The 22,351-nt window shown below is 42.9% G+C and overlaps 1 protein-coding gene across 1 annotated transcript in view; it reads left to right on the top strand.

Annotated features, from left to right (window-relative positions):
• LOC115474244 (D-3-phosphoglycerate dehydrogenase-like) overlaps window positions 1-22,351 on the top strand; it is a 239,423-nt gene that overhangs the window by 76,996 nt on the left and 140,076 nt on the right. The window contains 2 exon segments of the mRNA XM_030209629.1: window positions 6,822-6,970; window positions 16,011-16,163. Of these exon segments, the coding sequence (XP_030065489.1) occupies window positions 6,822-6,970; window positions 16,011-16,163 (302 nt within the window).

Below are 22,351 nucleotides of genomic sequence, written 5' to 3'. Positions count from 1 at the left end.
TAGGCTTAAGTGCATGGAAAGGATAGGAAATTCTTCCCTGAGGGCTCATTTAACGATGAAAAACGTTTAGTGCATCTGCCTCTATGTTAGCACATAACCTGCATAAAAATAACTCACAAAAAGATTAAGAAAAGCATCTCTCTATATAAAACGCACCTCCAACATTCTAATGAAGCCAGAAGGCAGCCTGAAACCGGAAGATGTAGGTGTGTAGATCGCTTTTTGCCCATGAGTGTCTGCCACGCCCTCGCGTCGGAACGTGATGACGTTGAGGGCGGAGCAATGATATTCACCGAATCACATCGCTCACCCTATTTGACACGTTGGAGGTGCGTTTTATACAGAGAGATGACATCCCATTGGAGGCACACTATCCGCCCTTCGTCACGCCCCCCCCCCCAAAGTCATCGCCCCTCACCTCTACACCCCACCCAGGTTGCCTCCGCTACCACCCTTCCCCCCCACAAGGTCGCCGCAGCCACTGCTCAACCCTCCACCACAGGTCGCCGCCGCTCCCCCCCTCTGTCCGACATCAGCTGCGGCCGGTACAAAAACAAACAAAACAAAAAAAAAACCTTACAAAAAAGCTTTTAAAAAGGAAGCGGGGCACCGCAGGCAGCCATCGGCTGTCAGCTCTGCATCCACTCCTCCTCTCACCTCTCACGTCACTGCCCCTGGAGTAGAACCCCGGAGGAGCACAGCGACGTGAGAGGAGGAGCGGATACACAGCTGACAGCCGATGGCTGCCTGCGGTGCCCCGCTTCCTTTTTAAAAGCATTTTTGCAGGTTTTCTTTTTTTTTTTTTTTTTTGGTTTTGTTTTTGAAGAAACAGGGGGAGGGGGTTGGAAGAGGGGGTGCTGCACAGATGTCTCCACTGTAGCCCAAGGCTAAGCAAGAGTTATGGCAGACAGTGGAATCCAGAAAAAAGATACATTCAACAATAACAAAAAGAACAATGATGTTTTCCATTCTGCAATTTATGTTTAGAGACAAAGTCAAGCTTCATTATATAGCCAAGGAATGAGAGGAAGCACGAGTGTTAGCATTCTCAAACCAATACAGGCTGGAGTTTTAACCCCTTCATTCCCATCCTATATAATAAAACGCACCTTGCAGCAAACTCGGGGGGGGGAGGGGAAGGAACGGTGGCACCCTGGGGGGGTGGAGGGGTGAGCGGCTGCAACTTCGGGAGGGGCATGGCGGCAGGGGTGGGGCCTGAGACCACGAGGGCGGAAAGGGGACCTGAGGCCAGAGGGGAGGGTGTTTGAGACCACAGGGGAGAGGGTCCAGAGACCTGAGAGGGGGGAGGGGAGGATGAGGGCCGGAAGGGGTCCTGAGACCAGAGACGGAGGGGGAGAGGGGGTCCTGAGAGCACAGACAAAGGGGGGAGAGGGGATCCAGAGACCTGAGAGGAGGGGTGGAGGGAGACCTGAGAGGAGGGGGGGAGACAGACCAGAGAGGGAGGGGGAGGGGTCCTGCGACCACAGAGCGGGAGAGGCAGGGGGAGGGGGTCCTGTGAACACAGAGAGGGAGGGGGAGGTATCTCTGTCACACACACAATCTCACACACACACACTTTCTCTCTCACAGTCAGTGTCTCTCTCACTCTCAAACACTGTCTACAACACATGCTATGTCTCACAATGTATCACATTCACTCTCTATGTGTCACACAGTCACTCTCAAACACTCTCTCAATCTCATACACTCTCGATCTCACAGAGAGTCTGTGTATCGCACACATACTCTCTCACTCTATCTGTCTCACACACACACTCTCTCTCACACACACTGTATCTGTGTGAAACACTCACACTCACTGTGGCTCACATACGCACTCGCACCAGGGGCGTAGCCACGGGTGGGCCTGGATGGGCCTAGGCCCACCCAGTTTGGGTTCAGGCCCACACAGCAGCGGAGCGGAGGGAGCAGGCAGCGCTGATCCTGCATCTGCCTCCTTCTCTCTGACAGAAGCGCTTCCCAGACGCTGCCTCCGCCGCCACGATCTACCTCCTCCCTCTGTCTCACTCAACAGCAGCGGTAGTGTCGCGATTCAAACACGCTGCCTCCTGCTTCTAACCCGGAAGCATCTCCGCTTCCGGGTTAGAAGCAGGAGGTAGCGTGTTTGAATCGCTACCACTGCTGTTGAGAGTGAGACAGAGGGAGGAGGTAGATCGTGGCGGTGGTAGGCAGCGTCTGGGAAGCGCTGCCGTCAGAGAGAGGGCGGGCAGGTGGAATGGAAGGGAAGGATGCATGGGGGTGAAGGAGAATCGCTGGCACATGGATGGGAGCGGGAGGGGAGGGGAGAGAGGAGAGTCACGGGATGGATGGATGGAGGTGGGGGTCAGGGGAGAGAGGAGAATTTCTGGGGATGGATGGATGGAGGTGGGGGTCAGGGGAGGAGAATTGCTGGGGATGATGGATGGATGGATGGAGGTGGGGGGCAAGGGAGAGAGGAGAATTTCTGGGGATGGATGGAGGTGGGGGTCAGGGTAGAGAGGAGAATTGCTGGGGATGATGGATGGATGGAGGTGGGGGGCAGGGGAGAGAGGAGAATTGCTGGGGATGGATGGAGGTGGGGGCAGGGGAGAGAGGAGAATTGCTGAGGATGATGGATGGATGGATGGAGGTGGGGGGCAAGGGAGAGAGGAGAATTTCTGGGGATGGATGGATGGAGGTGGGGGTCAGGGGAGAAAGGAGAATTGCTGGGGATGGATGGAGGTGGGGGGCAGGGGAGAGAGGAGAATTGCTGGGAATGGATGGATGGAGGAGAGAGGAGAGTTGCTGGACATGGGTGGATGGAGGGGAGGGAAGAGGAAAGAGGAAGGTTGCTGGACATGGGTGGATGGAGGGGAGGGCAGGGGCAGAGGAGGGTTGCTGGACATGGATGGATGGAGGGAAGGGCAGGAGAGAGGAGGCTGCTGGATATGGATGGAGGAGAGGGAAGGGAGAGAGAAGAAATGCTGGACATGGATGGAGGGGAGGGAAGAGTGAGGAAGGAGATGAGATGAGGGAAAGGAAGAGAGGAGAAAATTGCACATGGAATGAAGAAAATAGGCAGAAGCTGGATCCACTGGACAGTCAAGTCTGCGGAGGACCCAGAGCAAGAAATGAAGAAGAAAGGCGGAAAGTAAAGAAATAAATGGAAAGGAAGCCCTGGAAACGGAGTAAAGAGGACAGATAGCAGCAGAATCAGATACTGGGCCAGTATGATCAGAAAAACAAAGTCACCAGACAGCAAAGGTAGAAAAAAATCATTTTATTTTCATTATAATGATTGGAACATGTCCACTTTGAGAATCAGGTGCTTAACATTAAAAGTTTATATTTATTTACTTATTTATGGCATTTTATCCCACATTAAACATGAATTAGATTGGAACCTGGGATCATTTAATGTTTTTTTTCCTGGATAGAGTAATGCATTGCCTCCCCCACCCCCCAGGCTCTCTCCCCGGCTATAGCCAGCTCTGCAATTTTGAGGGGAGGTGCACAGGTGGGGGGGGGGGGGGGGCGCAGAGGTGGACCGGGGAGAGAGCCTGTTGTTAAACATTTACCAGCACACCACTGTCTAGTGCCCACCCATCCAACCTGTTGGCCCACCCAAAAATTGACTTCTGGCTACGCCACTGACTCGCACACACTCTCAATCTCACACACACACTCTCTAACAGACACACTCGCAGCCACACACATTCACTCTCTCTCTCTCACACAGTCATTCTCACACACACTCTCTCAAACATACACACTCCGAGGAAAACCTTGCTAGCGCCCGTTTCATATGTGTCAGAAACGGGCCTTTTTTACTAGTTAGAGAGTAAGGTGTCTGTGTGCCATGGATGTGGGAGCAGTAACCTGAGAGAGTGAGAAGGGGCAGAAGAAAGTGAGCATGCGATGGGGATGGGGTGACGGGAGCAGGACTGGGTGAATGTGTGCCGTAGGAGGGAAGTTGAGCAGGTGACCATGTGCCATAGGAGTGGGAGCAGCATGCTGAGAGGATAGAAGGACAGAGCAAAGTAAGAGTGCAATGGGGATAGGGGTGGCAGAGGGCATGGGGGTGGGCTGTACATGTAAAATTATTTTGACTCTTTACATTCAGTCAATGCAATTAATTGTGCCATTGACAATTTTAATTACAATTAATTGCACAATTAACATTTTTAATTGACGTGTAGCCCTGTTTGGGATTACTTCAGCCCCTGTATTCTGTCAGTGGACAAGGGACCAAATTTTAGTTCAGTAAAGTTTTATTGAGTTAAGACAATTTAACAGTTGTGGTAGAATAGGGAGTGGGCCCTTTACCTTGAGGATTGCCCTGCTTAGGATACTTGCCATGGGTAGATTTGACTACTGGGGAAATACAGGGGGTCAATCACCCTTTTATAAAAACCACAATTAGGCTTTGGTGGGGGGTAAAATTTAAACTACTGAAGGGAGGAAAAGGACTTATTTTATAGGCCTCTAGGGTACACACAAGACTTTCAACTAGGGCAGGATGGAGGGGTCTTTAGGAGGTTGGTGAGATTGACCTTATTGTGTTTTGGACAATTTGTGGAGGGTGGACAGGTTCTGGAGTTTCCGGATCTCCAACTCAAAGATCAGTTACACCAGGGGGGATTTGTTCCCTTATTTGCTGGTGAAAAATTATATTTTAAAAGCGAGACTATCTGGGTAACTAATTAAAACCAAATTTGAGCAATTATTGGGCACTGGCACTTGCAGGGGCCTTATCTCCCAAATTTACAGACTTTTGCACAAGGCTAAGGAGGTGAAGGCGAAGTATACGTTAGCGTGGGAGAAGGATATAGGTAGGTATATTTCTGTTGAATGGGATGGCATGTTGACACGCATTCATCATATTTCATATGCACCACAAATCTTTGAAAATGCTTTAAAGATGTTAGTTCATTGGTATAGACCAATCATATTCTTATTTAGCTGCTTTTTACTGGAATTCTTTGCCATTGGATTTAAGACTTGAAAATTCTTACATTTTGTTTTGTAAAAATCTTAAGACATTTTTATTTAAAGAATATTTGTTTAAATATTTGCTGTTTAATTCCTTTTTTATTGTAATTTGTATTATTGGATTTTTTTTGTTATTTATGTACATTTGATTTGTACTTTGGTACTTTAATTATGCACACCACTTTGGACCTGTAAGGCAGTCAACAAATACCAGAATAGATTAGATTAGGTATAGAACACCAATTGTGTTTTTTTTATAGATAAGGTAAAGGGGATAAGAGGTGCTCGAGAGGGTGCGGGGAGATGGGCACCTTTGGCCACATGTATTGGGGCTTTCCATTTCTTCAGACCTATTGGAAGAAAGTGTTGGTTATGTACAAACTTTTGGTGGAGTTTCCAATACCTTTTGTTATGGAAATAGCCCTCCTGAATGCCCCAATGGAGGGCCTGAAGGGTCCAAGAGATAAACTAATGATGTTTGCTTTTACATCAGCTCACATGATGCTGGCACAACAATGTAGACAACCTCAACCTTCTACTATGCAAGACACTTACTCTCAATTGGGCTGGCTGTGTGACAAATATAACCTTACGGCTATGCAAAATCACACCAGGCATCAATTTCAATAAATATGGGATAGATACCTAGAGGTAGAAGGGTGGGGGAAGTTTTTGAACTGCTCATATGTTGCATCAAGTCCTTAATAAGGGATGCTAGTTTTTGTGTAAGAGTTTTCTTCTTGTGTGTTTTCTTTGCAAGGTATGTTGGCTTTATTCTTATATTATAAATTGTTCAGTATGTGGTGGGAGGAAGGGCTGAGGGAAGGGGGTTCTGTTGAACATCATAAGAATATAAGCGTTGCCATACTGGGATAGACCGAAGGTCCATCAAGTCCAAAAGTGGCCAATCCAGGTCATAAGCAGGCCTAAATTAGATGGATAGTAGCTAGTTCAGTCAGTGTTAATACGTATATTCAGCACTGCCAATTTAAAAACATTGTGGCACTGATTTTACATAGTTAAGCACCAGTGCCAGCTCATAAATTAATGAAGTCACTGCACTGGTTCATTATCAAGTGCCTTCTGAAGAAAGAGAAATGGGGAGGGCAGATGAACAGAGGAAAAAAAAGAAGATAAGCTGGAGGAAGGAGTGAATAGTTAAACGTAGGAAAATGCAAAAAAAAGTTAATTATTTAGGGCCCTGTTTACTAAGCCATGCTAAGGGTGTGTTAGTGTTTTTAGCGCTCGGTAAGCGTTAAGTCACCCATAGGAACATATGGACGACTCTAGTGTTTAGCATGCACTAAAAATGCTAGCACGGCTTAATAAATAGGGCCCTTAGAGAACTGGAGGTACAGGATGTCTGCCAGGTTTATTTCTAATTTCTGTATCATGTTGGGTAATGTTGAATCTGAACTGGTGAATTTATCCTATAAATATAATACTTATTTGTATAGAACTATTTGAATGTAGCACTGTATGGTGGAGAAAAGTACTCAGATATAATAGGTCTCTGCCCAAGGGCCTACAATCTAAGTAGGCACCCAAGACAATGGAAGATAAAGTGACTTTCTCAAGGCTGCAAAGATTTGAACCCTAGCTTCCCTGGTTCTCAGCCTGTTGCTCCAACCCCTACGCACTTACTCTTTCAGAAATACTGACATATTATCCTGCAGAACAATATGCCATGCCCCAGAAAAACAGAATTTCCTACTTTTACACTCAAAAGGTTTGTAAGGAAGCCAAGGCAGTAAATGGCGTATACCCAGCTAGACTGCATGATGTTTGTGCTGTTTCTCTCTCTTTTTATCTGTTTCTCTTATACAAATGCCTTTGTCTCTTTCTCACAGGATTGCTGAATGATGTGACCTTTGCAATGTGTAAGAAGGGGGTGCAAGTTGTAAATTGTGCCCGGGGAGGCATCGTGGATGAGGGTGCCCTGCTTCGGGCACTGCAGTCTGGACAGTGTGGGGGTGCTGCTTTAGATGTTTTCACAGAGGTGAGATAGGAGGTTTCCGGTCACTGGCAGTCACTGAAGAATTCTCTGTGTATTTCTTACTCTCTTAAACAATTCTACACTGCCATTTTATCCATGCTTTTTGATCGTGGATATTCTCAGTCTGATATTAGAATAATGTAATCCTTCCCCTTTGAAGTTCAATAAACATAAATAATTTCATTTGATGTATCATCTGTTCCTAGGACTCAAGGTGGTTTACAAAGTACAATAGTAGTATATCTCACTGGCTTTTTCAAAGCTAATTTGCATATTTTTGATAAGTGGCCATGCCCACTTCTGGTCCCAACTGCCAATCAGAAATGAGGATATACCCAAACCCTACCCATAACAGCCCACACCCCAACCCCTTTGACCTCACCGGATGTGAAGTCATAGCCCTGCCCAAGCCACACCCCTTTTGCATAACTGCCCCGACTTAAGGGAACCACCCCCGCAACCTGCAGGATACAGCACACCAACCGAGGCGTCTCTGGCCCTGCTTTCCCAAAGTGGTGCAAGTGGACAGAGCCGGGAGGAAATAGATCCAGTTGTATGTGAGCTGAGGTCTCAGACGTGAATACCTACTCCATCGAAGGTGGAAGAAGCTGAAAGTTTGATACTGGAGAAATCTTCGGAAAAAGAGGTATTACCCACACAATTTTCCTTTGAAATAAAAAAACCAACTGAAGTAACGTTAGATTCGCTATGGACTTTGATAGTGGGTCTAGGAAAAACATTTGCTCCGCAAGTAAATAAACTGAATCAGAACATTTTAGTTCTTGAACAAAAAGCTAAAGTCTTGGACACTAAAGTTGAAAAATTAGAGCAAACGGATAATGATATGATTTTGGAAATTAAAAAACTCCATACTCAACAAGAGATTATGGTTAAAGACTTGATTTCCCTGAGAAAAAAAACGGAATCATTGGAAAATTCAGTTAGGAGTAACAACCTTCGTTTATTAAATTTTCCAAGACAATTGTCTAAGTCTCCAAGGGACATGTTAAAGAAATATTTAATGGAAATATTTGAAGTTAAAGAAGAGATGATTCCACCTTTTCCCCAGGTTTATTATCTACCAATATTAAATCAAGAAAACCAGAAGCAAGATTTGAACATATCAGCTATACTAGAATCTTTGGATGATGATCCTGTTATTCCAACAACATTGATAGTGACGGTGGCATTGCCACCAGATAAGTCATGGATAATGAAAATGTATTTTAGAAATAAGGACAAAGTGTTCCTAGGCCAAAAAATTCAGATATTTCCTGATGTCTCTCATGAGACACAAAAGAGGCAAAGACAATTTCTTTTGATGAAACCAGCAGTGTTACAGCTGGGTGCAATTTTCTTTCTTAGATTTCCTTGTAAATGTGTGGTAAAATACCAATCCCTTAAATATGTTTTTTTTTTTGAACCAGCTCAACTAACAGCTTTTTTAGTGTCTAGACAAAATAAGGAAACTTGAAAACGTCATCTTCCCCTTAGATATAGAAAATTTATAACACCGAACAGTGTAACCTGTAAACTTCTCAAATCAATGTTCTTAGAAATTTATTTCTGTTTGAATAATTCCACTTTATATCGTCTTGAATCCCATATAGCTACGTAGCATGGCCTTGCAATATATCTACATAGCGAAAACTGTTGCGTGATGTGAAGTACCGCCACATTTTAGACTTTAGGGTATGGTTAAACCTCTCTACAATGGCCGCTTTTACGTCATTGTTGGTCACAAATTTCTTTTCTTTTTAGTAACATCTGTACAGATTTATTTAAAAACTCTTTACCCTTGTTGATTTGTATTTTTTAGGTGTGCAGCCCAAATACCTTTTCAGAGGCTTCAACCAATTCGTGGGCAGTTTTTGTTTTTAGACACATGGCTCAAGCATATTTCAATAAGGTGTCAATAATTGTCAATATGTATTTATAGCCGTAGTTAAAAGAAGACAGTGCTGACAGATCCACCAAGTCCACTTGCCACTGAGCGTCCACCTCTGAAACTATGGTTTTGTTTCTTTGAAAACGAATGTGAGCAGGTCAGTGTAAGGTATAAGCGTCTTGCTCCCTGAGCCATTCTTCGACCTATATTGTATTTAGAGTTTTATTATGTTTTCTAGAGATCCTGAGTAGAGGCTTGATGCCTCCTAAACTTCCGACTGCCTCTGGATTGTAGTAAATTCTGCTTTGGATTTTTTTGTACATGACTTCATAGGGCAGTGCACATTTCAACACTAGTGCTGTAGGTTGGGTTGGAAGCTGTATAAGGGGAGTGGTGAGGGGAGCGTAGTATTAGCCACACATATTTGCTACTTAAATTTGAATATATGATGTGAAATGTATCAGTTTTCAAACAAGTTGAATACTTGAGTATATGTGTAAAATTGTTATAAATAAAAAGAAAAAAAACGAAAAAAAAAACAAAGAAGAAGCTGGTGATGCACTGTGGAGGTTTTATCGGACCCTTTCTAAGCTTTGCCTTACCGCCGATCACAAGCCTTATCGGCAATGCAGTACACTGAAAAGATGAACTTGGTCCCTAGCCGGCAACTCAATTGTTTAAGAAGTCCTCCGGCACCCCATGAAAATATTAGAACAGATGCCGTTCAAAGGCTTGATGAAGAAATGAGCGGTATTCTTCAAAGTTCAGGACTAACTGACTATGAAAGGCCAAACTTTATTCAGCTGTGTTACGGCGCTACCTGTCATTTGCCAGACAGGGCGAAAGGGAAAGAGAAAAAATAAATTTGTATCTCCCCAACAAAGTCCTAAACAGATGGAGGTGTCACTAGATAATGATGGCCCGCCTGACCCTGTTCATCAGGAAGTGTTAAAAGGAATTGGTGCGTGTTATAGGAAAAATGCTGATATGTTGCTCAATAAGCTATCCAGAAACAAGGATGTGGCGATCTGGGGTGCCATTGGGATTTTTGTATAAAGGGGTACCTTGTCAGCGGGTCTAATCTGTTCAACGTAGTTTGCGGGGCTACACAGACATAAGCTCTTTCCCAACAAAGGAAACCCAGAGGTTGGGAAGAATTCATGCAATCCCTGGCTGAACTAAATATGCCCTCAACAGTAGTTGGCAACACGAGCAACAGGCATTTACTGGAACTTCTTAAAGAAAAGCCCACGGAGGTTTCTGTGAAATTCACCACCCCTGTAAAAATTTTAGAAACTTCTCCCCTTAAAAAAAACAAAAAACCTGTAAAATATATAAGCCTTCCCTATAAGAAACAATATGCATTTAACAGACAACAGTGGTTAAATATGTAATATGTAGTTTTAATATAAGTACATAAGTGTTGCCATACTGGGACAGACCGAAGGTTCATCAAGCCCAGCATCCTGTTTCCAACAGTGGCCAATCCAGGTCACACGCACTGTGTACACACAGGAAATCCAATACATTAGCCATTAAATTTCAAAAAGAAGACTATGATAAAATGAGAAGAATGGTGAAAAAAACTTAGAGGAGCAGCTGCAAAGTTCAAAAATTTAAATCAGGTGTGGATGTTGTTCAAAAATACCATCCTGGAAGCCCAGGCCAGTTATGTTCCATGTATTTCAAAAGGAGGAAGGAAGGCCAAGTGACAGCCGGCATGGTTAAAAAGAGCTAAAAGAAAATCCTTCAGAAGATGAAAGAAGGATCCAACTGAAAATAATAAGAAACAGAATAAGGAATGGGAAGTCAAATGCAAAGCACTGATAAGGAAGGCAAAGATGAACTTTGAAAAAAAGATTGCTTTGGAGGCAAAAACACATAGTAAAAAGTTTTCTTAGGTATATTAAAAGTATGAAGCCAGCAAAAGAATCAGTTGGACCGCTAGATGACCGAAGGGTAAAAGGGGCAATCAGGGAGGACAAAGCCATAGCGGACAGATTGAATGAATCTTTGCTTCGGTCTTCACCAAGGAAGATTTGGTAGAGATACCGGTGCCAGAAATGGTATTCAAAGCTGATGAGTCAGAGAAACGGAATGAAATCAGCATTACATTGGGGCCACCCTCCAATCTTCCAGTACCATGCTTGATTTTAAAGATAAATGACATATTACTAACAATAGATCTGCAAGTTTATTTTCAATTCTGTCAGTACTCTGGGATGAATACCATCTGGTCCAGGCGATTTGCTTCTCCTCAGTTTGTCAAATTGCCCCATTACATCTTCCACGTTTATAGAAAATAATATTGTTGTGGTGCTTGTTCACAGGAACATAACGGGGTTTATTATATGTGAAGGTGACAAACTTGTTGCTTTTCCCTTTAACCGGTACACAACGCAGCAGCGGTACAAAATGATCCGCTACTAACTGATGCTCCATGATGTCTTTTTAGAGGTACAAAGTGTTAAAACCAGCTGCAAGCTTGCACTACTAGTAAAACCGTTCTAAACCTAAAATGATTGCTAATTGTCATCTGCTCAGATGAGCGCTGGTGTGCCTGTTTTTCTCATTATCGTTCTACGCCTGATAGGGTCATAAGAGATTAATATGAGTTGCTTATCTTAGCAAACGACTATTTCATCATTCATACTTTCTGATAAAGTTTCCAAGCTCGAGTAATAACCTCTCCCTACTACAAATGTTTCATACACCATCAAGACGTAAAATTGGTCTTTTGTAATGTTGTGCCACATGTCTGGGTATTTTACTTCCACCAAACCCACTCCCCAAGTGCCTTGTAGATCCAGAGGTCTTGGTAAACGTAATGTAAAATTAGAACTGGTGTTTTAGAGTTGCAAATAGTGTAAAATGTGTGGGTCTGGAGGTTTTTTCTCTGCCTGTTTGTTGTGTGGGGAAGGGTGGGTACAGACACCTCACACAGAGATGTTGTGATCTCTTGAAAAAGCAGAGAGGAACAACCTGTACTACTATAAATTACTACTATAAATCACTTCTATAGCGCTACCAGTCGTACGCAGCGGTTTACAATTGAAGCATTTTGTTCTGTCACTAATTTTCATCGCTGTTTCTTTACTTTAAAAAAAAAAAACTTGTATGTTTGGAACAGCCCTGTAGCATTCACACTAGTTCTTTCTATGGAGGATGGCTTGGGAGGGAAAAAAGGGGGGGTTGAAGGCTGCAGACAAATCAGGCTGATGGCTAGGGGAAGGGAGGGTTGCTGTGTTGGCTGCAGACTGTTTGATTTTACACAGCCAAGAACATTATGCTGTATGCTCACACAGAGCCATTGCGATCTCTTGAAAAAGCAGGGAGGCTTTGTACAGCACGCTATTTCTTCCTTTTGTTCTTAAAAGCAGACAGCCCTAACTCGATCCAGCTTAAAATAAATACAAGGTATCCTTTTGAAAGAAAAAAATAAAAATAAAACAGTGAGTTAAAAATGCCTATTTTCTTTCTTGTGAGAAAAAAGTTAAGCTGTGCATGTGCATATTCATCTGAGGCTGTAGGGGGCGATGTCAAGGTTTTTTTGATGTCACTTCCCATCACGTGACCCCATCCAAGATGGCAGCCAGTAGTGAAAAACAGGAAGTGACATAGTGCATCCAGTGATAGTCACCATCTTGGGAAAAGGGGCATGGCTATGATGGCTTCCTGTGACATCACAAAAAGGGCAGGTTATGTAAAATAAGGGGTGGGATTTGGGATGGGGGTATGCAAATAAGGTGGGGTTAGGGGCAGAGTTATGCAACAGAGGTGTGGCTTGAGTGGGGCTGTGATGCCAGATTTGGAGCATCATCAAAGGGGACAGCATGTAGGCAGCTGTGGGTGGGGCTTGTGTATGTCCTTACTTCTGATTGGTTGTTGGTACTGGAAGTGGGCATAGCAACCTGTCAAAATATGCAAAATAGCTTTGACAAAAGCTAATGAGATAAACTAATTACAATTAAAAAAAAAAAGAAAAGTTATAAAGAAAATTATAATACAATAAAAACAAATAAATTATTAAATACAGTGGTAAATGAAGTAAATAAAATAATATAGTATCTTTATTGAAGTGATACCAGGGAGAATTCTGACCTAAACTCTCAAAGGCTGTGGAGGTGAGGAGGGATATTTCAATCATGCAAAGGTGCCTTGAAATAGAACAGTTTAAAGTCTTCTTACATTTCTTCAGAGAATGTTTAAGAGCGTTCCAAAATGTGGGTCCGGTTATGCTAAATATTTTTATTTTGATAGTATCTAAACAGTTAATATGAAATGATAGTATAACAAGACAGTTTTGTTGGGAGAATCTTAAAGATCTAGTGGGAATATATTAGCAATCTGGAGAGGTATAATGAAAACCTGAGTTGTGTACCTTGTGAACTAACATAATATTAAGTTATTTTATGGTTGATGGGAAGCCAATGTTCTTGTTGTAATAAAGGTGTTATGTGATCAAAATTTTTAAAGTTGGTAATCAATTTGACAGCCATATTTTGAACATTTTCATACTTTCAGGGGGGGTATGTAGTGATCTGCTCCTGATTAATAACAAATAAAAAACGCAATCCAAGCTGGATGGAAACCAGAAGTTTTTTTGTGTTTTAACCTTCTCCAGCTGCCTCCTCAGTGGCTTTGTTGTAGTTATCCAGAAACAAACAACAGTTGATCACTGTGGGTTTTGCCATTCAAAGGGAAATATCCAGATAACTCCAGCAGATAGCTGGATATTTCCCTTAGCCAAGGCTGTCCTGTGATATTCATTGGCACTGTCTAGATAGTGCTGCTGAATATCATTACAGAGCACCTCGGCACTAACTTGCAGGAGCAGAACCAGAAGTTATCTGGATAGCTGGATATTTCCCTTAGCCAAGGCTGTCCTGTGATATTCATTGGCACTGTCTAGATAGTGCTGCTGAATATCATTACAGAGCACCTCGGCACTAACTTGCAGGAGCAGAACCACAAGTTATCTGGTTAGTGGCACTATTCAGTGTGCTAACTGGATAACTATCCAGATAAAAGCAGGACAGCAAAAAGGCTGTTCTAACTTTATCTGGTTAGCTATCTGGATAGCAGACTGAATATCACCACTATCCATATAAGGGCTAGGGCACCTATCAGTGCTGAATCTGGATATTCAATACCGGATGCTCTCCAGATACTGGTATTGAATATCTGTATTTATTTTGGGCATGGCAGCTAATGTTTAGAAAAATATGATATTCAAGGCAGTTGTGTAGGCTGGTAGGTTTAGACCCCAAGAATGGTATAGCTTCAGCTTCTGCACCCTGTGGGATATACTGAGGGGCATAATCGAACACGAACGCCCATTTGTAAAAACGTCCATCTCCGAGAACGGGTCCATGAAGGGGCGGGCCGAACTGTATTTTCGAAAAAAATGGACGTCCATCTTTTTTTTCGAAAATACATTGGATTGGGGCGTTTTTTGAGCTGGGCGTTTTTGTTTTTTAGCGATAATTGAAACCGAAGCGTCCCAGCTCAAAAACGACCAAATCCAAGGCATTTGGTCGTGGGAGGGGCCAGCATTCGTAGTGCACTGGTCCCCCTGAGATGCCTCTATGCCAGCCTCAAATATCATACCTAGCTCCATGACAGTAGTATGCAGGTCCCCAGAGCAATTTTACTTTAGTTGGTGCTGCGCGGGACCCATGCAGAGAGGAAAAATCGGAAGAAAAAAAAAAAACAAGCAAGCAAGTGCAGTCAGGGACGTCCAAATTAAAAGATAGTAAAACAGGGAATTGAACCAGCAACCTTTTGATTACAAGCTCAGTGCTCTAGCCAGTGCACCACTGATTAGACATCTGTCCCTTTCCATTAAGTCTCTCCAAGTTTCTGTCAGCCAATCACAGCTCATTTAGCTGACATCTGTGTCAGCTAAACAGCGGTGATTGGCTGACAGAAACTTGGAGGGACTTAATGGAAAGGGAAGGACCTCTAAGCACCTGAATAATGTGGCTCACTGGCTAGAGCATTGAGCGTGTAATCAGAAGGTTGCTGGTTCGATTCCCCCTTTTACTATCCTGGTAATTTAAACGTCCCTGACTGCACTTGCTTGTTTTTTTTTTTTTTTCTTCCGATTTTTCCTCTCTGCATGGGTCCCGCACAGCACTAACTAAACTAAAATTACTTTGGGGACCTGCATACTGCTGTCATGGAGCTGGGGATGACATTTGAGGCTGGCTTACAAGTTGGAAAAAAAGTGTTTAACATTCGTTTTTTTTGGTGGGAGGGGGTTAGTGACCACTGGGGGAGTCAGGGGAGGTCATCCCCGGTTCCCTCCGGTGGTCATCTGGTCATTTAGGGCACTTTTTTGGGACCTGTTCGTGAAAAAAACGGGTCCAACAAAAGTGACCTAAATTCTCTCTGAAAACGCCTTTCTTTTTTCCATTATCGGCCGAGCACGCACATCTCTGCTCAGCCGATAACCACGCCTCAGTCCCGCCTCCGACACGCCCCCGTCAACTTTATGCGTTCCCGCGACGGAGTGCAGTTGGAAACGCCCAAAATCGGCTTTCGATTATACCGATTTGGGCACCCACAAGAGAAAGACGTCCATCTCCCGATTTAGGTCGGAATTTGGGCGTTTTTCTCTTTCGAAAATAAGCCTCACTGTCTAAAAAAGGGACCTGCATGGTCTTAAAACTCATTTATTACAATTTCTTCTGGTGGACCTTTAGAGGTATCATAGTCTATATAGTCCTTTAAAGGTATTATAGTCAGAGTGAGGAGTAGCCTAATGGTTAGTGCAGTGGGCTGATAAACTGGGAAGATGGGTTTGATTCCCACTACAGCTCCATGTGACCCTGGGCAAATCACTTAACCCTCCATTGCCCCAGGTACAAAACTGAGATTGTGAGCCCAGTAGGAACAGAGGAAGTACCTGCATATACTATATGTAAACCACTTTGATTGTACCTCAGAAGGTGTTACATCAAATGCATGGCCCCTTACTCTTTAGAAAAACTTCATTTTCCCCCAGGGTTACTAGAACTGTGTAGATGTGATATGCATATCTTTGTCACCTAATTCCTGTCAATTCTGAGCACTTGTGAGGTCTTTGGGAGTGGGGGAGGGGAGGAAGTCACTCTTTTCCTCTCTCAACCATACCCTTTCACCCATCTCCAGGAACCCCCTGTAGACTGGGTGCTTGTGAACCATCCACATGTGATCTGCTGCCCACACCTAGGTGCCAGCACATATGAGGCACAGCGGCGCTGTGGTGAGGAGATTGCAGTGCAGATTGTGGAGCTGGCCAAGAAGAAAGCATTGGTGGGGGCGGTGAGTATCCTGATACTGAAGATAACTTCTAATGTCTCTGCAGGGAATTGTTTTGCAAAAAGAGACAGCGCTAGGGGCATCAAAACACCATTCCAGACAAGCCCATTAGATCTAATAATCACCAAAAATAACCATTTCAATCATTGAAAACATTAGGACCCATGAGCCCTTCAACTTACATAATCTGTCCCCTTACCCAACCTGATTCCTTCCCCTAACCCTCACCCCTCCTTTCTAAGGTTTTCAGATAATAACTCCAAATCTTTTTAAATGCTTCCATATTTCTCACTGATCTTTCAGCAGAAGGCAAGGTGTTCAGTAGCTTTGGGCCAACTATATAAAAGAACGAAGCACTATATTCTTCCAAATAGATGAATGAAAAGAAGGAACATCCAAAAGATTCAGGGATCCACATTTGCCTATATGAATTCCATTGATTACAATATAAAGCTGTGAGTTTATATTTTTCACAAATACACCCTAGTTTGGCTTTCAACAGCTGGAGGTCTGGTATCCCTCTCAATCCCCCAAATTTATTAGGATTTATTTACCGCCTTTTTAAAGTATTCACTCAAAGCAGTGTACAGTACGAATAAATCAAACATAAGCAATAGATAATTACAACAGTAAAAATATTCAAATAACAATGCAAAGTATGGCAATTAGCTTTCTTGCCGCTACAAAAGTCAAAGCCATCAATTTGTCTTCTGATCCCAGAACCAGCTTGTGCAGTAGTGCTAGTTCCAAGTCAAAGGGAATAGTTTTCTGTAATATCAATTGTACATAATCAAAAACGTCTCTCCAGTACTCCTAAATCTTACTACAATACCACCAGATATGAATATAGCCTGCCTGTCTGACATTGCTTCATGGATGTCTCTCCGCCATCTGAAACTTAACATGACCAAGACTGAGCTTCTTATCTTTTTTCCTAAACCAACCTCTCCTCTTCCCCCATTCTCTATCTCTGTGGATAACACTCTTATCTTCCCTGTCTCATCAGCTCCCTTTCCCTCATCTCCGTCAGTATGCATCTCCTTCCTCTTTCTTCCCTCCCCTCTATCCATATGCATCTCCTTCCTCTCTCTTTCCTCTCCTCCATCCATGTCCAGCATTTTTCCTCCCTCTCTGCCCCTCCATCCATGTTTATCTCACTTCCGCTCTCTTCCCTCCTCTCCATCCATATCCAGCATCATAAGCACATGATCTAGCCATGTATGCAGTTGTATAGAGATTTATTTATTTATTTGTTGCATTTGTACCCCACATTTTCCCACCTATTTGCAGGCTCAATGTGGCTTACATAGTACCATCAAAGGCATTTGCCGAGTCGGTGGATAACAAATACAAAGTTGTATAGTGATCATATGAGGTATAAGTGGAGGGTCGGAATGGATGAAGATTGCGTGTTGTCCTGTTCGATCATAGTCATGCTGTGTTGGTAGGTGAAGAGGTGAAGAGGTTGACCACCCTTCAACATCTTCTGTCCTTCTGTGACTGTTCTCTTGTGCTTGACTGCTTAAATATTTTAAATTTAAATGCTTTACTTTTTGTCTATTAGATTGTAAGCTCTTTGAGCAGGGACTGTCTTTCTTCTGTGTTTGTACAGCGCTGCGTACACTTTGTAGCGCTCTAGAAATGTTAAATAGTAGTAGTTACGTAGGGTCATTGGGGTAGGCCTTTTTGAAGAGGTTGGTTTTTAGTGATTTCCTGAAGTTCAAGTGGTCGTGGATTGTTTTCACAGCTTTTGGGAGCCCATTCCATAGTTGTGCGCTTATGTAGGAGAAGCCGGCTGCGTAAGTTGTTTTGTATTTCAGTCCTTTGTAATTTGGGTAGTGTAGGTTTAGGTAAGATTTTGATGATCTGACTTTGTTTCTTATTGGTAAGTCTATGAGGTCTGTCATGTATTCTGGGACTACACCATATATGATTTTGTGGACTAAGGTGCAGATTTTGAAGATGATCCGTTCTTTGATTGGGAGCCAATGCAACTTTTCTCGGAGGGGTTTGGCACTTTTGAAGTGTGCTTTGCTGAATATCAGCCTGGCTGCTGTATTTTGGGCTGTCTGGAGTTTTTTTATGAGTTGTTCTTTGCAGCCTGCGTAGATTCTGTTGCAATAATCTGCATGGCTTAGGACCATTGATTGTATTAGGTATCGAAAAGTTGCTCTTGGGAAGAAAGGTTTTAACCATTTGAGCTTCCACATTGAATAGAACATTTTCTTTGTTACAGAGTTTACTTGGCTCTCGAGGGTAAGGTTGTGATCGAGTGTGACACCGAGTATTTTCAAACTGTCCGCGGTAGGGAGGGTATGTCCTGGAGTATTTATGGTTGTGGGTTTGTATTTGTTATATGGAGAGGAGAGGATGAGGCAATGTGTTTTTTCAGTGTTCAGTTTCAGTTGGAATGACTTTGCCCAGGAGTCCATGATGTTCAGACTATCGTTGATTTTGTTGGTTATTTCTGTCAGATCATGTCTGAAGGGGACGTGTATTGTAACATCATCTGCGTAAATGAATGGGTTAAGGCCTTGGTTGGATAAGGACTGTGCCAGTGGAATCATCATCATGTTGAAGGGTATTGGTGATAATGGTGATCCTTGACTCCACAGACTGCTTTCCACGGTGGTGATATGTTTGACTTTGATTTTACTTGATAAGTTCTGGTGGTTAGAAAGCCTTTGATCCAGTTAAGTACGTTTCCTTCAATCCCGAAGTGGCCTAGTATTCTTAGTAGTATGTTGTGGTTTACCATTTCGAATGCGCTCAACATGCCGAACTGGAGGAGGAGGATGATTTTGCCTGTGGCAATCTCCTGCTTGAATTTGGCCAGGAGGGTGACTAGGACAGTTTCGGTGCTATGGTGGGATCGGAATCCTGATTGCAAATTATGTAGTATTGAGAACTTGCCCAGGTATTCCGTAAGCTGTTTAGTCACGAAGCTCTCAATCATTTTACTACTAATGGGATAGACGCAACTGGGCGGTAATTGGTGATATCGTTTGTGCTTTTCTTGGCATCTTTTGGTATTGGGGTGAGTAGGATGTTGCCATGTTCCTCAGAGAAGAGACCTTGTTGTAACATGAAGTTTACATGGGATGTAAGGTCTGCTATGAAGCGGTCTGGGGCAGACTTGAGTAGATGACTGGGACATGTATCCAGTTTGCAGTGGGTCTTGGCGAACCTGTGAGTCGCTTGTGTAACTGATTCAGTGCTGAGGAGATTAAATGTTGTCCAAATGTGATCAGCTGGGTATCCTTCGGAGGATGGGTCCAGATCGTTGAAGAAGATTTCGATGTCGGTATTGTGATGAGGAAGTGTGCTGCGTAGTTTTATTACTTTTTCGTTAAAGTAATTAGCAAGTTTGTCTGCGGGTGGGATGTCTGTGTTGGTTGTGGTGATAGGGGTGGTATCTAGTAACTTATTTACGAGTTGGAATAGTTTCTTCATATCTTTGTAGTCCGGTCCTAATTTGGTTTTGTAGTAGGACCTTTTGATTTGTTTTATTGCGTATTTGTATTTTCTATGTATTTGTTTCCATGCGTTAAGTTTGTGTTCATCTTTTGTCTTTCTCCATACTCGTTCAAGTTTTCTAGATTGTGTTTTGAGTTTTTTAAGTTCGTCATTGAACCAAGGTATAGTGTTTTGTCTTTTTGATATTTTTATTTTTAAGGGTGCTATTTTGTTTAGTATGCTGTTGCATCTGCCATCCCAGTGGTTGAGATAAAGTATGGAATCAGTGTGTGTTGTCCATTCGTTGTCGTATATTTGTTGCCAGAATATTTGTGGATTGATTTGCCCTCTTGTAGTGTAAGTAGTATGTTCTGGTGTACTTTTTGAACCCTTCTTCCGCCATTGTAATGGTCAGTCCAAGGTATTGCTGTCCATTTGATGTCTGTTATTAATAGTTTATGTGATAGGAGGTCCAATGCATGTCCTTTGACATGGGTAGTTTGCATGTGGGGCCATTTAAAATCCCAGGACTGTAGGCAGTCTTTACATTCAAGTGCATTTGTGGAGTTGGGGTCTTCTAGGTGAAGGTTAATGTCGCCTAGTAGCAATATGTTGTTGTTGTTTACACAGTTGTTTGATATGAAGTCCATGAAGGTGGGCTGATTTTCCTTCCAGTTGCTGGGTGGTCTGTAGAATAATACACACTTCAGGTGATCGGTTAGGGAGTTGTTATGGATTCTAAATGAGGCAATTTCTAGTTGGGGTGTTTGGTGGTGAATTTTTCTATGTATATTAGTGCTATGCCTCCACCTCTCTTTTCCGATCTGGTTCGGTGGGTGATTTTGTAACCTGGCGGGCACAGTTCAAGGATTATGGGGTCGTTTTGGTTGTGAATCCATGTTTCATTGATAAAGATGAGATTGAGGTTTTCTAAGGTGATCCAATCTGATATTGTTGTTGTTTTGTTGATTATGGATCTAGCATTGATGTAGCCTACCTGGATGTTTTAGTATGGGGCTTCTAGGTTTGGTGTTATGTGGATTTTTGTTAGTTGTCGTTCCTTAGGTGATGTGTGTTTGTTGTGGTCTTTCCTCTCATTTTGTTGGTGATGTCCATGTTTAGATAGTTTTCCTTTAGTGTGATGAGAGTCAGTTTGGTGGAGTGTGGAATGTTTGATCAGTCTTTGGTGATTTTGTAGGGTGGGTATGAAGTAATGTTCTGTGAGTGGGATGGATAGTGCTAGGTGGATCAGTGAAAGGGATTACCAGAAGTATTTTGATTATGTTCATTTTGGTGTCAATTTAGGATATATAGGTTCCTCACAGTCAGATGCTCGGGAGTGAAGTCCTGGACATCTATAAGTCAGGCTTACAGTGAGAGTGGGAGCTGAGCAGTTCTGATGGGAGTACAGGCTCACAGTGAGAGTGAGAGTTCAGCAGTTCTGATAGAAGTAGAGCCTCAGAAGCAAGCTGCCTATTGTGGGAGGTGCTTTCTGGTATCACCAACCATCTGCCTGGTTTGAAATTATGTTGTGAAAGATGATGGCTGAGGAAAGCCTTCCCCAAGAGCAGGCTACAATAAAGGTTGGAGCTCAGCAGCTCTAATAAGAGTGTAGAATACTGTAAAAACGGGAGCTCAGCAGTTCTAATAACAGTCTACACATTTATTAGAACTGCTGAGCTCCCGTTTTTACAGTATTCTACACTCTTATTAGAGCTGCTGAGCTCCAACCTTTATTGTAGACTGCTGTAAAAGTGGGAGCGTAACAGTTCTAAAGTAAATGCAGTAGTCTGCAAGAAATGGAGGGTTACCCAGACAGCTCCTCTTGTCTTACCTTTGCTTCCCTCATTTCTGGTATACCCATCCCAATTAAGGATGAGGTTAAATTTCTTGGAGTCCTCATTGGCAATTGCCTTACCTTCAAAAATCATATTTCTTCCATTGTTAGTAAATCGTTCTTTGCTCTTTGACAAATACACCTTGCAGGATCCCACTTTGATAGACCTTCACTCTGTCTCCTCATCCACCTGCCTTAATTATTGTAATTCTATACTCCATGACCTTCCACAATACCAACTATGTCAATTGCAACTCATCCAAAACACCTCTGTCAAATTAATGTACAGCACAAGGAAATTTGATAGCATCAACCTGTTACTTCATGCTGAACATTGGTTACCAATACAGTACCAGATTATCTTCAAGTTCATTATTGTAACTTTCCAAGTTCTTCAGTCCCCTTCTTCTTATTCAAGCAACTTATTGCTGGAATGTGCTCATATATTGTGAAGACACACTTTGACCCCTGAGGCAGGTGCTTGTGCGCCAAAACATGTCCCGTGTCAGGTCTTTTTCACAATAAAAGACTGCCATTGTCTCTTTCTTGAAGGCCCAGTGTTGCTTTTTCTTGTCTATATTGTATACTTGTATGCTATATTACCCTCTCTTTTGTGATTTGGGATAAGCAATATAAAATGTTTTGTACTTTTTTGGGATCTTGCCAGGTATTTGTGGCCTGGATTGGCCACTGTTGGAAACAGGATGTTGTGGTTGATGGACCTTTGGTCCGTCCCAATATGGCAGTACTTATGAACTTATGTATTCCTTACTTCCCAAACCATTCTCTATGTTCCTCCTAACAACACCTTCTAGTGATACCTTCCTACCTCCAAATCCATTTACACATCCTTCTTTTTGGTTGTCTCTCCTGCCCTCTGGAATAATATTCCTCTCCA

Source organism: Microcaecilia unicolor, chromosome 7 (genome assembly GCF_901765095.1).
Source record: "Microcaecilia unicolor chromosome 7, aMicUni1.1, whole genome shotgun sequence".
Classification (NCBI taxonomy): Eukaryota; Metazoa; Chordata; class Amphibia; order Gymnophiona; family Siphonopidae; genus Microcaecilia; species Microcaecilia unicolor.
Note: the sequence above shows the minus strand (reverse complement) of the source record. Positions and strands in the feature narration are given on the sequence as shown.